The 17,986-nt window shown below is 41.1% G+C and overlaps 1 protein-coding gene across 2 annotated transcripts in view; it reads right to left on the reverse strand.

Moving 5' to 3' along the window:
• cdan1 (codanin 1) overlaps positions 1-17,463 on the reverse strand; it is a 243,647-nt gene extending 226,184 nt beyond the window's left edge. The window contains exons 1-3 of one of the 2 annotated variants that reach the window (XM_059951888.1): positions 17,379-17,463; positions 16,161-16,825; positions 9,071-9,292 (exon numbers count right to left, since the gene is read on the reverse strand). In XM_059951888.1, coding sequence (XP_059807871.1) covers positions 9,071-9,292; positions 16,161-16,825; positions 17,379-17,453 — 962 coding nt within the window. In that variant the 5' untranslated portion in view covers positions 17,454-17,463. Of the gene's footprint in view, positions 1-9,070; positions 9,293-10,200; positions 10,302-16,160; positions 16,826-17,378 lie in introns of those variants that run through there. The other variant, XM_059951897.1, reaches the window with a different exon arrangement.
• Positions 17,464-17,986: the final 523 nt, after the last annotated feature.

Below are 17,986 nucleotides of genomic sequence, written 5' to 3' on the forward strand. Positions count from 1 at the left end.
CGGCCGCTTTCGTTAAAGCCAAGGAAGCCTTGGCAGATGCCGTGATGCCGTGAACGGACGTTCCGACCGCCCTCACAGTGGATGCATCTGACACAGCAGTCGGTGGGGTGCTGGAGCAACTCATCAAGGGACGCTGGCAACCCCTGGCGTTCTTCAGCAAGCACCTACGACCATCCGAACTCAAGTACGGTGCCTTCCACCGGGAGCTGTTGGCACTGTATCTGGCAATCCGGCATTTCAGGTACTTCTTAGAAGGCAGGCCACATTCACGGACCACAAACTGTTGACCTTCACTTTCACGAAGGTGTCCGATCCCTGGTCGACTCACCAGCAGTGACATCTGTTATACATCTCCGAGTACACGACGGACATCCAGCATGTCTCGGGAAAGGACAATGTCGTGGCGGATGCACTCTCCAGACCAGCTATCCAGGCCCTGTCCCTGGGGGTGGACTATGCAGCACTGGCGGAGGCACAGCAGGCAGACGACGAGATGCCTAGCTACAGGACCGCAGTCTTGGGTTTGCAGCTGCAAGACTTCCTCGTAGGCCCAGGTGAGAGGACCCTCCTGTGCAACGTGGCTACCGGCCAACCTCGCCCCATCGTCCCAGCAGCGGCAAGTTTTCAACTCCATACATGGTTTGGCGCACCCATCTATCAGGACAACCATCCGGCTGGTCTGCAGCAAGTTTGCGTGGCATGTACTTCGCAAACAGGTCAACAAATGGCCACAACGTGCATGCAGTGCCGAACATCCAAGGTGCAGCGGCACACTAAAGACCCGCTGCAGCAGTTCGAACCCACCCGCTGGAGATATGACCACATTCATGTGGATATCGTGGGGCCCCTACCAGTGTCAAGAGGAGCATGGTACCTCCTAACTATGGTAGACCGGTTCACGAGATGGCCAGAGGCAGTCCCGCTCACCGACACATCTGCTGATTCCTGCGCCTGAGCGCTGATTGCAACCTGGGTAGCACGCTTCGGGGTACCGGCCCACATTACCTCCAACAGAGGTGCCCAGTTCACCTCCAGCCTGTGGTCGGCTGCGGCCAGCTTGTTGGGAACGCAGCTACACCACATGATAGCCAATCAACCACAGTCAAACGGACTAGTGGAACGCTTCCACCATCACTTGAAGTTGGCTCTCATGGCCCGCCTGAGAGGACCTAACTGGGTGGACGAGCTTTCCTGGGTCCTGCTTGGACTTTGCACAGCGCCCAAAGAGGATCTGCACACCTCATCGGCCGAGTTGGTGTACGGAGCACACTAGCCCGTCCCAGGAAAGTTTATACCAGCCCCAAGGGGGCAAGAGGAAGAACCTGCAGCAGTCCCGGACAGACTATGCAAAAGGCTCGGCAACCTGGCCCCCGTACCGACTTCACAGCACGGACAGACCCCGACCTACATACCCAAAGACCTGCAGAACTGTAAGTTTGTGCTTGTACGAAGGGGCGCACACCGGGCACTGCTACAGCGGCCGTACGAGGGGCCGTTCAAGGTGATCAGGAACAACAGGTCCACGTACGTACTGGACATTGGGGGGAAAGAGGAGGTTTTCACGGTGGACCGACTCAAACCAGCCCATGTGGACTTGGCACAGCCGGCTGAGGTTCAGACAGCGCGGCACAGAGGCAGACAGCCAAACAGAGACTGATCCAGACTGTGGACACTGGGGGGTGTATTGCCGGTTCTGTAGGTGGGGGGGGGGGGTTATGTGGCGACCCACTTTCTGCGCAGGCGAACCAGCTCACAAGTAGCCCGCGCGCGGGGAGAGACTTTGGTAATACACCTTTTATGTCATTTCTGCCCAAAGAGGGCAGGAACTAGGGATTAAAAGCCAGTGCCAAAGTGTGAATAAACTACGTGTTGTTGTTTCTAGCTCTGTACGTAATATATCGCTACAATCTAAGTGACTTTGACCATGGAATGATTGTTGGTGCCAGAGTATCTCACTATGAATATCTGAAAACCTCAGAAACTGCTAATCTCCTTGGGTTTTCACGTATCACATGTTGCAACAGTAGTGGGCAGAAGAACATCTCTGAATGCACAACACATCAAGCCTTGAAGTGGATGGGCTACAGCAACAGAAGACCACACCTGAATCCACCACTGTACTGAAGAAAATAACCACTGAGCACATGTGCCAAATGTGCCTTGTCACTTTAACAGGAAAGCTCACATTTGTGAGGTGCTACAACTGAAGCCTTAGCAAGTTGCTGCCATCCATTCTGCAGAGAACACACAATGAAGCTAAAGCAGACCACTGACACAGGAAGTACATATTTAAGGTGGCTGTAGGAACACCAGTCAGGAGGCTCATTTTGCCCTGAATGATGTCAAGCTTCTTGAGAGTTGCTGCATCCATATTCATCCTGGCAAGTGGATACCTCAATCCTTAACAGAAAGCAAACCAGACTTAGCTAACACTGCACTTAAGTTGTACCCTGTAAATCAAGTGTCTGCGGTATGCAGCATAATTACAATATTCAGATAATATTGACTGTATATGATGACTATATATTTAAAGCCACTTGGAATTCTCACAAAGATAAACCAAGAAACTTCATGCACCCTTTAAGGGATCCAGACATACAAAACTGAAATTTAGTCATGGGGCCCATCAAATACAGTGAATACCATCATTGTTGATTTTTGGAAAACAATGGTAAATCAGAGTCCAGCATGAAACACTTGATTTCCACCTATGCACCATTAAGACTGTCACAAAATTAGAGAGCTCTGCTGGCAGCCGATGGGGTAACATCTTTTTGAATTTGCTCCTACCTTATCTATCTTTTTGTTTCCTACCAGTTTTTTGAAATCTTATTATAAATCTTAATATTGTTCTAGTATGTCTTTGAGAAAGATTAAAGCCTTTGCAAAAGAAAAAGATGATTCTCCAAGTACTTTGGAATCAATTGGAGATTTCCTTAAAAAGCAAAGAATAGAACTCTCTGAGGAATTTCAACATCTTAATGTTAAGTTGGACACTATTCAACAAACTCTAATCGAACATGAAAAGTGAATTAAGGCGAACAAAGAAACTTCGTCAATACTGGAAGAGAACTTAGAAGACATGAGTAAGCTCTGTAAAAAATTATCATTATCTAATGAAAAATTAACAGACGAATACCAACCTGGAAAGCAGAAGCAGAAGGAACAGTCTATGTATTATGGGCCTTGAAGAATCAATTAAAGGTTCCCACCCCACGGAGTTCTTTGCAAGTTTTCTGAAGCAGCTATCCCCTGATTTATTGCCGTCGGCGCCTTAAGTTGGACCACGGCCACCGGTCTCTGAAGTCGGGAGAGCATCCAAGGACGGTTATTTTATGCTTTCACGAACTTCATACTAAGGAGCTTTTAATCCGTCATACCCATCGAGTAGGAATGATCGATTACAATGGGAAGATGATCAGATTTGTGAAAGATTATGATTATGGCTGAACGCACTAAGTACAAAGAGGTCATGTCGCTGCTTTATAATAAAGAGTTTAAGCCCTCCTTTTGCTTCCCTACATGTCTTAGAATCATTTTGAAAAATGGTGTGCGGAAATAACTGGGATCAGTTGAACACACACTTTAGTTTTTGAAAGCGGAAGATTAATTGCGTTATATCTCTTACAAGTGCAATTATCTTTTTAATGTTGGATAGAATAAGGTTTTAATAAAGCTAAGTTTTGACCGCTTATATATCTTGTTTTTTGATATTTTCTTGGGTTTTTTTTAACTAATTTATTTTTTTTATGATTTTCTACATATATATTTTATGAAATTGTTTTGGATTTTTGATCTAAGTTTTTTTTCTGGTTTGTTTTGGTAAGAACATAATAACCTTGGATGATCAGAGTTTTGCCAGCAGGATTTCTTTGGGAGGGTTGTCTTTAGGGTTTAGCATACCGATTGTTCTTTGGCCAGTTTTTTGGCTTTGGGAGGGGGAGGGGAATGGGGTCTCTTTTTTTCTCTCTGGAAGCTGGGTTGGGCTACCATCCAAATATTCTGTTTGAGTACCTTATTTTATGGTTCGGTCTCTGGTTCAAATAACTTATGGTCAGATCTTTTAACTCTTTTGTTATTTATAATGTAATGAATTTATAATGGATCAAAATATTAATTTACTTAGTTTTAATATGAAAGGATTAAATCATCCTGTGAAACAGAATAAGATTTTTGCTTATACTAAACAGTTAAGGGCCCCCATTAATTTTCTACAAGAAACACACGTACGTAGTTGTGACAACACATGCCTTTTTAATAGGTGGCGGGATCCACAAATTCATTTCTCATTCAGAGCAAAATCTCGAAGGGTCTCGATTTTTATAGATAAAACAATTTCTTTTGTTCAACATAAAGTTGTCTCTGACCCTAATGGGCGATTTGTCATAGTGTCAGGGAAACTAGATAATAATTATTTTTACTAATGTGTACAATCAGTGTGGTCATCAATGTGGATGACCCAGGATTTTTTGAGCGTTTCTTTTCATTCCTGCCAGATTTGACTTTGTATTCTTTAGTGATGGGAGGAGATTTTAATTGTTGTCTAGACCCAGTATTAGATCGTTCTTCTCTTAAATCAGCCACACCTAATAAATCAGCTTTATTCATTCAATCCTTTCTAATGAAGTGTGATATTGTTGATGTCTGGTGTTTTTTTTCACCCAGCAGAAAGGGCGTATTCATTCTTCTCTCATGTCCATCATTCCTATACCAGGATTGATTTTTTTTTATTGATAGTCGAATGATTCTATTAGTTCAATCCATTGAATATAAAGAAATAGCTATATCCGACCATTCTCCTGTATTTCTAGCTTTAAATCTTCCTGGTTTCACTCATATGAACAGATCCTGGCATTTAAGTTTAACTTTGTTATCTGATAAGGACTCTAACGTTTCTGGAAAATCAATTTACTCTTTTTTTTGAAGAAAATGCATTGGAAGAGACTTCTAGTCTTATCATTTGGGACACTTTTAAGACATATATTAGAGGACAAATTATCTCCTATACTGCATATATTAAGAAAAAAGCTAATAAAGAGAGAACTGATTTTGTTAATCAATTGAAACAATTAGACCAGAAGTATGCTTTGGCACCAGATCCTGAACTATACAGAAGACGTACTGAAATTAAAACTAAATATGATCTTCTTATAACATATCCAATTCAAAGTCAAATTTTTTAAAAGATAGAAGCCAATTCTACATACATGGAGAAAAAACTGGTAGACTATTGGCTAATCAACTGAAGACCTCTATAGCTAAACAGCAAATTAAAGAAATTTGCAAAACCATTGGTGATATGACAACTGACCATTTTGAAATAAATCACACTTATAGAGAATTTTATTCTAAATTGTATAGTTCTGATTCTGTTAAAGACAATACTACAATGAACAACTTTTTAGACCAATTAAATATTCCTGGACTTTTGGTTGATAATCAAAAGTAGTTGGATTAACGAATTTCTCAGGAGGAAATCACTGAGGCTATAAGTTCATTGGATTCTGGGAAATCTCCAGGACCTGACGGATTCTCTGGAGAATTTTATAAGGCTTTTTCTCCACTGCTTATACCTTACTTATGTTCTACCCTTACTGATTCCTTCAAGGTGGGTAGGTTGCCACAGTCTTCTTATGAAGCTTCCATTTCGTTTATTCTTAAAAATTAAAATCCCACTGAATGCTCTTCATATAGACCAACCTCTTTACTCAACGTTGATACTAAGATCTTATCTAAATCTAAAGTTTTGGCCCATAGACTCGAAAATATTATACTTTCTATAATATCTGATGATCAGACAGGATTTATTAACAATCGATATTCCCGTTTTAATATATGGCGACTGCTAAATGTTATGCATTCTCCATCCAAGGAAATATCGGAATGTGTGATTTGTCTGGATGCGGAGAAGGCTTTTGATCAAGTTGAATGGAATTACCTATTTAAAACCCTAGAAAAATTTAATTTTGAGCCCAATTTTATTCATTTGATTAAATTACTTTACTTATCTCCCTCTGCTCGAGTCCTAATTTTCAGATTTGTAAACCAATTAAACTTCAACGTGGAACCAGACAAGGATGTCCGTTGAGTCCTTTGCTTTTTGATTTGGTATTAGAACCTTTAGCAATTGCCTTTCGAGAGTCTTAAGATATCACTGGTATCTTAAGGGAAGGTACTATTCATAAAGTGTTGCTTTATGCTGATGACCTATTGCTTTTTATATCTAATGTTACAACTTCTTTACCCTCTATGTTTCTTTTACTGACTAATTTTAGTCAGTTTTCAGGATATAAATTGAATTTACATAAGAGTGAATTGTTTCCTTTAAATAATTTGATACCAACCGATATTAACTTCCCTTTTAAAATTGTACGAAAACAATTTACATATTTGGGTGTAACAATCACTAAGAATTATAAAGATCTATTCAAAGAAAACTTTTTAACCTTAATGAATTTACGTGAAAGACACTTTCTAATTGGTCGCCTATCATTGATCGAATAAATTCTATTAAAATTAATATTTTACCTAAATTGATATACCTTTTTCAAGCCCTACCTATTTTTATTCCTGTCTTTTTTTGATTCTTTAGATTCGATTCTTTCTTCCTATATATGGAAGAACAGAAAACCCGATTAAATAAAGCCCTCCTTCAAAAAATTAAAAAGAATGGAGGCTTTGCTCTATCCAATTTTAGGTTATATCACTGGGCAATTAACATACAAAATCTTACATTCTGGTTATATTATATTAATCGTGAGGATTGTTCAATATTGGTCTTTTTGGAAGCCAACTCTGTTACAGAATTTTCTATTATTTCTCTTCTTGGATCCTCTCTTCCTTTATCTTTAAATAAACTGACAGTTTGGTGGTTAAACACACTTTGAGGATCTGGCTACATAGAAAACATTTCGGTTTATTGAGATTTTCCTTTTCTAGTCCTATTTTTTCTAATTTTTTTTAAACCATCTACAACCGATCTGCTTTTTAAGAGAATGGGATAGATTAAGCATTAAACGATTTCAGGATCTGTTTGCCGGAGGGAATCTTTCTTCTTTCGAGCAGCTCTTGGTGAAATACAACCTATCAAATAACCACTTTTTTTGGTATCTATAGATTAGAGATTTTTTAACATCTAAACTACATATATTTCCTACCAGCCCAGATAAGGCTTTAATTTGACACCTTTTGATAATAGCTCATTATCTTATTCTTGTGGTCTGTTGTTGGGATTGAGAACAGCTCCATTAGACAAAATTAAAAAAGATTGGGAAAAGGATTTACAGACTTCATCATCTGATGAGACCTGGAGGGCTATTTTCAAAATGGTTAATTCTTCATCATTATGTGGTCATCATTCCTTCCTACAATTTAAAGTAGTACATAGGGCTCATATATCTAAAGGCAAGATCTCTCTTTTTTTGCAGATATATCTCCTTATTGTGACAGACATAATAATGGAGAGGCTTCATTAATTCATGTTTTGGTCATGTTCGAGCCTTGAAAAATATTGGGAAGGTAACTTTTTCTGTACTTTTTAAAATTAATTTTAAGCCCAATCCTTTGACTGCCTTATTTGGTATTGTTGAGGAAAGAGCTATAATTTTGGAGCCTTCTCATTTGTGGGTACTGGCTTTTATTTCTCATGGCTAAGACAGCAACCTTGCTTAAATGGAAGGAGATTGCCTCCCCTACACATGCTCAATGGTTATGCAATGTTATGTCATGTTTAAATTTAGAGAAGATTCGCTGTTCAATCTCTGATTCTAACCAAGATTTTCAAATGCTATGGGGACCCTTTCTGAACTATTTTAAAAATCTTCGAATTGTTATTGTTATTAAAATATAGATCCGAGCTATTATTATGAAACATTATATAGTAAAGTACTCTTTTTTTCTCTTTACCAGCCAGCTTTGTCTTGGGAGTGGGTGTAGAATTTTTAATAATATATATATAATTATATTATTGTATTTCATATGTTATGATCCTAGCCCCTTCCTTTGTGAGAATCGCAAGAGCAATAGTTGGGGGGGGGGTCAGTAGACCCAGGAAGTGGGAGAGAGAGAGACATGCTGAATAGACACAGGAAATGGAAGAGAGAGAGAGAGAGAGAGAGAGACGTGCCAAATACCGCGTTCCACCGGGATGCAAAATAAGGCGACATTGACTATTGTCTCATGGAGACCACGTGTAAAGCCCTCGGGCAAAGTGGGCTGGTTGAGAGAGAGATTGCATCACCCCAACCTGATTGACACCTGCGACCCCGTGAGGAAGTATAAAGGAGGGTCTGGGGGGACAGCCCCTTCAGACGCACCAAGACGACACGATAGCGATCCCGTGCTAGCGGGAAGCCATTTTGAAGAAAGCCACGTGCGTTCCGTTTCTCCTTTGCCTGGGAAGCGGGTGGCTGATAACACTGAAAAGGACTTCGAACTAACAACGGGGAACCAACGCTCCCCTGATTCAACGGAGTTGCTTCATAAAGACCTGGGCAAGTTTTTCCTTTCCTCACCAATCTCTCTCTCTCTGTGAAACCCAGCGATTCCCAAAAGGCTGAAGCCTGCAGACTTTTGAGTGACTTTTATATTTCCAACGGACAATATATTATCCCCTAGACAACAGTAGAGCTTATTTCTTAATGATGATTATTACTATACCCGCGCTTTAGATTGAGTATGGACAACGTGTATTATCTGAATGTTTGTATTAACCTTACTTTTGTGCCCTTTTATAAATAAAAACGTTTGAAAATAGTGCCATCAGACTTCAACAGACCTCTCTATCTTTGCTGGTAAGTGATCCAGTTATGGGATACGTAACGCATAATTCAATTTATTTTATTTGATTGATCATGAATGTGGGATACTATGATTGCATCAGTGTGATTTATATATAGTGCATTTTGTGCTATTTTGAGTTATAGTAATTATTCTTATGAATTCTGCATTTGTGTATATGAAATTCAATAAAAATATTAGAAAAAGAAAGAAAAAAATTGGAAGATGAAAATAGAAAATATAAATATATTAAACAAGACATTTTCCCCAGAGGTTTAGTGGAGTTTAATACCTTTCAATTTTCAACATTTCCCGCTCTTCTTGTAAGTTACCAGAAGGTATGAGAGGGCCAAATCGCTCTGGTCCAGCTCTGAATGCTTCAGAAGTAGCTCCTTTGGAGTATGTAGAGGACAATGGTTGACTCAAAGGAGTGGAAGTAAAACACTTCTTGGGTCTGGATTGCAACCGCTCTGCACTAACTGGAGTAGGATTAATTCTTCTTGATGGTTTTGTTCTACAGAAATGAATGCAATACAAATGATTATTGACCAACAAATGTACATTATAGAAGACAAAAATGTCTAAAATATTGGAATGTTGCTCATTGAAAGTGGTGATAAAAAGACAGAAAGATGAAGGCAAATGGCACGCTTGCCTTCACTGAACAAACCGTACAAAATGTTAGTAAGACTGCAGCTGGAGAATTAGGAGCAGTTCTGGAAGAATATTAATAAGCTAGAGAGGGTCCAGATAAGATTTACAATAATGTTGCCAGCTTCAAAGGGCTTTAATTTGAACAGACCACATAGGCTTGGGCTGAATACCTACGAGTAAAGGAGATAGACAGCTATCCTGAAAGAGGCTTATGAAATCACGAGGGGCATAGATAATATGGATAGCCACCATCTTTTTCCCAAGGTAGTCTGAAAACAAAAGGTACAAATTTATGGTGGTCTTGAGGAGAAAGATTTAAAGGTTTCTCCAGAGGGTGGTGAGTATATGGAACAAGCTGTTAGAGGAAGTGGTAGAGGCAAGTATAATTACAATGTTGAAATAAACATGTGCATGGATAGGAAAGGTTCAGAAGTATATTAGCCAAATGCAAGCAGGTGGAACAAGCCTGGCCACCATGCCTGTTTCTGTGCTGCACAACTCTACCAATATACCTTGCATTTATTTAACACAGTGTTTTTTTTTACAGCCAATAAAATGCCTTTAAAAATCTGAATACCACTGTAATACAGGGAAAATACCACCTAATTTCTACAAAGAAATAGCAAAAATAGCAATGACAAGTGTACTTATCTTTGTACTAACCCAAGAGATGTACAGCACTGAAACAGTCCATTTAGCCCACCATCCCATCTTTCAGCACTTGGCCCACAGCTTATGACAAGGAGATTCAAGTGCTCATCTACATACTTCTTAAATACCATCAATGACTTTGCCTCCCCCACTCTCTCCAGCAGCATAGTCAAGGTATCAATCCCTCGCTGAGTGAAAAAGGCCTCCCTCAGATCTCCTCTAAATCCTTCTCATTGTATTCTTCCCTGATAAAGATAAAAGGTTAATGCAATCTACACCATCAATACCCCTAATTTTATATACCTCATGTCCTCACTTAACCTTTTCCACTCCAGTGAAAACAGACCTCCCTAGTCCCTTCTCAGTTTGAATAATCCACATCCCAGAAAACACCCTGGTAAACCTACCCTGCACTCTCTCCAGCACTATGGCATCTTTCCTATTCTGTGATAACCAGAACTGCATGTAGTGAGCATTTTGATTGACTTGACCAATATTTTATAAAGTTGGACGTAACCTCCCTGCTCTTGTATTCAATGCTCAGTCTAATAAAGGGCAGTATCTCATATTTTCTTTACCACATTATCTACCTGCTCTGCCACATGCATTCTGGGCATGCACAATAATATTCTTCTGTTCCTCAGTACTCTCTAGGACCTCACCATTTATGGTGTACACCTTAAAGCCAATTTATACTTCTGCGTCGAATCTACATAGTAGGTACCGTGTATCCTACACTGTACCTTACGCCATAGGATGACATGCACCTCCCCAAAAGACTCATGCTTCGTGGCGATGCAGACTGCAACAATTGTGATTGGTCCGTTTGGTAGCATCGCATTTCCTCCTATGCATTTCCAGTTGCTTCTTCTCCACCATGTCTGTACACCAATGCGAAATAGATGAACCAAATTGTGAAATCTACCTGCCGACATGCGAAAATGTTTGATTTGCATTTCCTCGTCCATGTGTCTCACGAAGAAACTCAACACAGTGACATAGAAACCCCACCGCTAACTAGCGTTTTGGCACACACCAACGCATGCTCGCTACAGCATAGAGCCTACGCAGAAGTATAAATCAGCCTTTAGCCTTGTTAATACTTCCAAAATGCCCCAACCTCACCTTTATCTGAATTAAACACCTGCCATTTCTCAGCCTATTTCACCAACCTATTAACATTACTGGGAAGCCTAGACAACTCTCCAGACTATCAACAAGAAATAGAGGACATGTTTGACAGAGGTGGAGAAACAATCAGTATTGTCGTCATGTGCCCAGTTGTATTGCGTGGGCAATCACGGTCTCCATGACCATGATTGTCCTTGGCAAGATTTTCTACAGAATGGGATTGCCATTGACTTCTTCTGGGCAGTATCTTTACAAGATGGGTGACCCCAGTCATTATCAATACTCTTCAGATATTGCTTTGCCTGGCATCAGTAGTCACATATGCAGCAGTTGTGATTATGCTCCAGCTGCTCATATGACCATCCACCACCTGCTCCCATGGACCCTGATCGGGGGGGGGGGGGTCTAAGCACCTTGCCCAAGGGTAACCTGCAGGCTAGCAGAGGGAAGAGAGCCTTACAGCTCGCAGTTTTGACTGCAGCATTTCAGAAAAGGTTGGATAAGCACTTGAATGGGATGGATATGCAGGGCTACAGTGCAGGTGCTGGTCCATGAAGCCAGACAGAATAAAAGTTCAGTAAGGACTAAATGGGATGAAAGATGTTTCTGTGCTGTGGTGCACTATGATTTTATAATTTACCAATCTTCACGTCAGCTAAAAACAATGATTATATCACCTATAACCACATTCAAATCATTTACTTATACTGCAAATAGTAAAGGTCCTAGTAGCAATCCTGGTGGTTGCAGGCATTCAATCACAAAAACAACTCTCTAACATCACCATCTGTCTCCTACTGCCAAGCACTTTTGGAACCAATTGCCAAATTGCCTTAGATCCATTGGCCCCTAACCTTTTCAACCACTCTATCATGTGAGACTGAAATTCATGTAAACCACATCCATACAGTGGATTCCATCAGCTAATTAGCACAGCCACTGATTTTCAGACAACTCTCAGAGAACAAAACCACATGAGAAAATAGCTAGGACTCCCTTCATTTATTTGGGATACTATGCCACTTAATTAGGACAAGAGATTGTTTCTAACTAACGTCAGTCACCTGCACTTATGTGACAGTTAAACACTACACTAAGCTTAGAGTGAACAGTTTTTAGTGTCAGCTGTGTGTGTTTGTGTTCAAAAAGCAGTGATTTTAGTCACTGATAGTTGATGAGAAATAAGCAGTAATACAATTCAGAACTGATTTGCTCACTGTGGTTTCAAGTATTCAGACTTGGAGATACCAGAAACGGTCGAGAGTGAAAATCAAATGTTTTCACTATTTCAACAAGTTAGGACCTACAAAGAATTAAGGTATTAACAATCATCATGAATGTTACAATGAGAATGAAGATATGGACAATGCAACCATTGAAGGCATTGCATGAATGCAATTCATTATCTGCACTAGGTGCTGCGCTGACTTAGTTCATTTACATTCAATCAAAAGAACACAACAGTATTCACTGGGTGAATTCCTCTGTTGATAGCCATCAAAATCAGAAAGTTTAACATTACTGGCATATGATGAAATTTGTTATGCAGCAGCAGTACATTGTAATACATAACTGTAAATTACAGTAAATGGTTCAATTTAATATCAGGGAATGAGTAAAATATACCTGAAATTCTTACTCTTCACAGACATCCATAACACCAAAGAATTAATGATAGAATGATAAAAACATCAGAACCCCAAAGCCCTCCCTCCACCCAACTCTCCCACCACTTGCTCCAGGAAAAGCACCAACCCCCTCCCACCATTCAAGCAATAGCAAAAGCCCCCAAAGAGTCCATCTCGTGTGTGTGTGTGTGTGTCTGTGTGTGTAGGGAAAAATGTAGTAAGGTAATGTTCATTGAACTAATACCTACCATTTTATAGCATTGGTAGTGTTCTTATTTGCTCTATTTCATTTAAATACATAACTTTGTTACTCAGTTTAACAGTAGTTTGTCTCTGATACCTTTTTATCCATTTCCATGTAACTTCAGCTAAATGAGGCAGCCACTCAATTGGGCCAAAATATATAGTCCTGATGTGTTCAAATTAACTGGAATGTACTGTACTTTGCAAAAAATATTCAGATTGCTGAAATAAAGTCTGCCCTTGACAAAGACATGCTGATTATTCCTGGTCAGTCTCTGCCTTTCCAAAGCACTGCATCCGATCCTTGGAATTTATTCCAAGAGCTTCCCTAAATTCAACGGTCTGTAAATGCCAGGTCCCTTGCCCCATTCTCCAAAAATGGAACATTTACTGTCCTCCACTGCCTCACTTTGTCACCAGCAAAACATGTAAATATCTCAGTCAGAGCTCATGCATTTTTCAAACAAGAGCCAGATTTTTTAATCATGTCAGATAAGTATTCCCTTGGACATCAGGGGAAGTCAACCACCTTAATTAAAAACATGCAAGAACTTGATATATGAAATAGCAAGACAATGTTCTCTAAAGGTTCATATCCAAAAGACTGAATCTACAACAGTGCAGCAGTAGAATGTCAGTTTGCCTTCTTGTTCTAGTTTCTGGGATGGACTTGCACCAAATCTGACCCACAGGCATGACAGCTATTGCTGGACCACATCTGACAATTCAAGCAAAAGGGTGAAGAGATTCAATTGTCAATTCAGCCAAGTCTAACTGTCACACTTCCAGGTTTTTTTCATGATACTAAACCAAGTGTGAATGCAAAAAGGTTTTGAGGGAAAATAGGAAAGCTGGGTGAGTGAGCAAGGATGCAGCAGATGTAATACTAGGTGAATAAATATGAAGTTTAGTACATTTTAGTACACAAAACAGAGAAGCAGAGTTATTGTTCAAAATGTTGACATGCATTGAAACTGATAGGAACCTGGGTGAACTTGCACAATGCCTGCATAGCAAATTATTAGAGGAATGGTATGCCTGCCTTTATAACAAGATGAGTGTTCTAGACTAACTACAATCATATACATTATTGGTGAGGCTGCATTTAGAATATTATACAGTTTTGCTCTTTTGTCAGTCCACGAGTATATTATATTATATTATACAGTACACAGTCCTCCTTATCCACGAGGGTTTGGTTTTAGGACCCCTTCGCAGATACCAAAAAACATGGATGCTCAAGTCCCTTATTCAACTTATCTCAATGAGGTGGACCTTAAGACCCAGCGGAACCCCAGACCTTATTTAACCTGTCTCAGTGTGGTGGACATTAGGACGCAGCAGCGGAGCTGTGAATCCGCAGTGGTTTTGTTCACAAAAATAATCACGATCACGATTGAAAATGAAGTGGAAATAATAAAGCGATCAGAAAGAGGTGAAACGTCATCGGTCATTGGAAAAGTGTTAGGCTACAGTCAGTCAATGATCAGAGCAATTTTAAAGGATAAAGTAAGAAAGGCCCTGCCCCAATGAAAGAAAGCTACAATTATTACTAAGCAACGCAGTAGTTTAATTATTGGGTTTTGGGGTTTTGATCCTCCACATCAACCAAGTACTTTAAATCATCTGTAGATTACTTATAATACGTATACAACGTAAATGCTATGTAAAATGGTTATTATACGGCATTGTTTAAGCAATAATGACAAGAAAAAAAGTCTTTACATGCTCTAACAAGTGCTGGAAGAGCACTTCTGGGTTTTCTCGATACTTGGTTGGTTGAATTCGCGCATGCAGAACTCGCAGATGAGGAGGGCCGTCCGTACAGAGAATGCAGTGAAGATTCACTGGACTGCTTCACCATGAAACAACGAGTATACCGGGGCTGTATTCCAGAGTTTGGAAGCAAGAGAGATCATGGTAACTTGTAATATTTTTTCATACTTTAACAGGATGAATACAAGGACATCCCCGCTGGCTGAGGAGTCTCAGAATAAGAGGTGACCCATTTAAGACATTTAGCCACTTGCATTGCTAGTGTTGCAGCTGCCACCTCTCCGCTCGTGACCCATGATTGATCCAGACCAGCGCTGTCTGTGTGGTTTGTGTGGATACCTTGTTTTTTTGTATCCTAATGTCACACAGGCTGGTCAATTAATTGCCTGTAAATTGCCTCTAAATGGGTGGAATAATCTGAGGGGAGTTGAGAAGGATGTGAGAATAAAGTGGATTAATGTACATCATTGTTTGGTGATCAGCACAGACTTGTTGGGCCAAAGCCCGTTTCCCAGCTGCATCTCTCTATAACTCAATCACTCTATGACTCAAATGACGAGAGATTTCTTTATGCAAGTGGTGGTGAATTCTCTTTCCTGTAAGGGCTGTTGAGGTTCAGACATTGATTTTGTTCATAACAGAAATTGATAAGATTTCTAGATTTTGAGGGAAATCAAAAGATCACAAAACAAAGGATCAGAAGTAGGCCATTCAGCCCATCGAGTCTGCTCCACCACTCCACCATGAGCTAAACTATTCTCCCGTCTAGTTCCAATTTCCGGCTTTTTTCCCATATCCCTTGATACCCTGACTAATTAGATACCTGTCAATCTCCTCCTTAAAAACCCTTAATGATTGGGCCTCCACAGCTGTATCTGGCAACGAATTCCATAAATCCACAACCGTCTGGCTGAAAAAATTTCTCCTCATCTCTATTTTAAATGGGTACACTCTAATTCTTAGACTGTGACCTCTTGTCCTGGACTCACCCACCAAGGGAAACAGCCTTTCCACATCTACTTTGTCCAACCCTTTCAACATTTCAACAGAGAGTTCTTCTCTGAACTCTCCAACATCAGCACATCCTGTCTAAGACAGGGGGCCCAAAACTGCACACAGTATTCCAAATGGGGTCTCACCAGCGCCCCAGAGCCTGATGTACGGATTTTACAGGGAAATGATGTTAAAGTGGAAGAGTTAAGATTTTGATGAATGAAAAAGCATGTTCAAAGAATAAGATGCCCTATTCCTAGTTTCTAATATTAATTGAACTGTGAATTAAGTTATTCATACATTTACCTTCCAAAAGCAGTTGCACCCACAGGTGGAAATTCTTCCAGGTTGTGGATATTTAGCTGAGCTTCAGGACAAGGGGTGCTGACAGACTCCACATGCCTCTTGTTAGCACTCCACTGCACAACATCCTCTTCAGTTGGGCTTCTTCCCAAATCCTTGGCTCCTTGGCGACAAGCAGCTATGAAATTCTTCTTCCTCGCACGACGCTGAAACTGGTTTTCAGGACTCTGAACAATGAATTGCCCAAGGCTGGCTCTCTGAGTTAATCGTCGCTCTCCGTAGCGCAAAGGGGTACTATTGCTGAGGTCAGGACTATTGGGGGAAACTACACTGTTCACATCACTGCTGGAATTCGAGAAAAATGAGGAGCCACTGGACGAAGGAGACTGGAAGGAAGCACTGGAATTAAAGGAACTATTTGGTGTGTCTGGGAACAACTGTGTTTTAGTCCCTCTCGAGGTCTGCGAATTGCTAATCCTTACTATCTGAATGCCCTCATCCCTGTCCTGAGCAGGTTTCTGCCCCTTGGCAGAAGATGTCTTTCCAGGAGTAGGTGGACCGTTTGGTATCAGCTGGTTTGTCTGTTCTCTTAAAAAATTTAGAAGAAAGGGTACAAAGTTTTTCCTCAGGGAATTATATGCCAAAAGCTTGTCACTCAATTCACCATCCTGTTAAAATGTAAGATGAAAAAGTTTCAGTAAAAGTCGAAGCTAGCAGGCAAAATGAAGGCGCCTTTTGAAAGCATATATAACAATCATGTCCTATATTGGAGGGGTAGGGAGAGATCTGACAGGGAGGGAGTCGAAGGGGAATCTTAGGGTGGCGGGACCACGGTCGGGTGAGGCGCAGGTGCAGGGGAAGCCTAGGAAGCAAGGACGAGAGAACGGGAACGGAGAAGCCTAGGGGAGAAAGGTAAAACCAGTAGAAGAGTAAGGGTAATCAAACCACAAACAAAAGAAAATCTGCAGATGCTGGAAATCCGAACAACACACACAAAATGCTGTTAGTCAGCATCAGTTGACGTTTCGGACCGAAACCCTTTAAAACTGGGAGGGTGAAGCCTGTGGCGGAGGGAAATGGTGAAGTCTAGGTGGTAGGGAAAGGAAAGTGGGAAGGCGGGGCCCATCTGATACCCTTTTCTCTCCTGCCCCTCTTTCAGACTCAGCCGGACGGCAGGAAGGTAAAGTGCGGTTTCTAAGTGAGGCCGCCTGCCTCCTTTACCTGGACTTGCAGCCACGGCAGCGCCTCAGCCGCAGCCAGCTCGCCGCTCAACAGCAGCTCCAGCACCGCCGCCATCGCTCGCGCATGCGCGCTGTCCTTGAGCGCGGGCTAGACAGGGCACGTGACCGCGCCGTCCGCACCCCTGCTCACTGTCCGAGTCCCTGTGGCCGCAGCAAGGCCGTACTGACCCCTTCCTTCAGAGTAGTACCCGTCAGCTGCCTCTCCCTCTAATGTACTCCAGGCCCCAACCACTCGCCATGCAAAAGCAGTTTCTTTAATATCACTTTTAGTTCTTTTGCCAATTATCGTCTTTTTATGTGCACTAGGTCTTGATCCATCTGTGAATGACAACTGTTTTTCTCTTTATGGCGTCTGAATCCTGAGCCAGATTTCTTTCTATGTAATTACATCCAATATAACCCATCTATTCTTGAATGAAAAGCAACACACACAAAATGCTGGAGGAACTCAATAGGCCATATAGCATCTATGGAAAAGAGTAAACCGTCGACGTTTGGAGCAGAGGTCCTTCATCAAGATTGGAAAACAAGAAGTCAGATAGAGAAAGTGGGGGGGATGGTGGGGGAAGAAGTACAAGGTGGTAGGTG

The sequence above is a fragment of the Hypanus sabinus genome, chromosome 2 (assembly GCF_030144855.1).
Source record: "Hypanus sabinus isolate sHypSab1 chromosome 2, sHypSab1.hap1, whole genome shotgun sequence".
Taxonomy (NCBI): domain Eukaryota; kingdom Metazoa; phylum Chordata; class Chondrichthyes; order Myliobatiformes; family Dasyatidae; genus Hypanus; species Hypanus sabinus.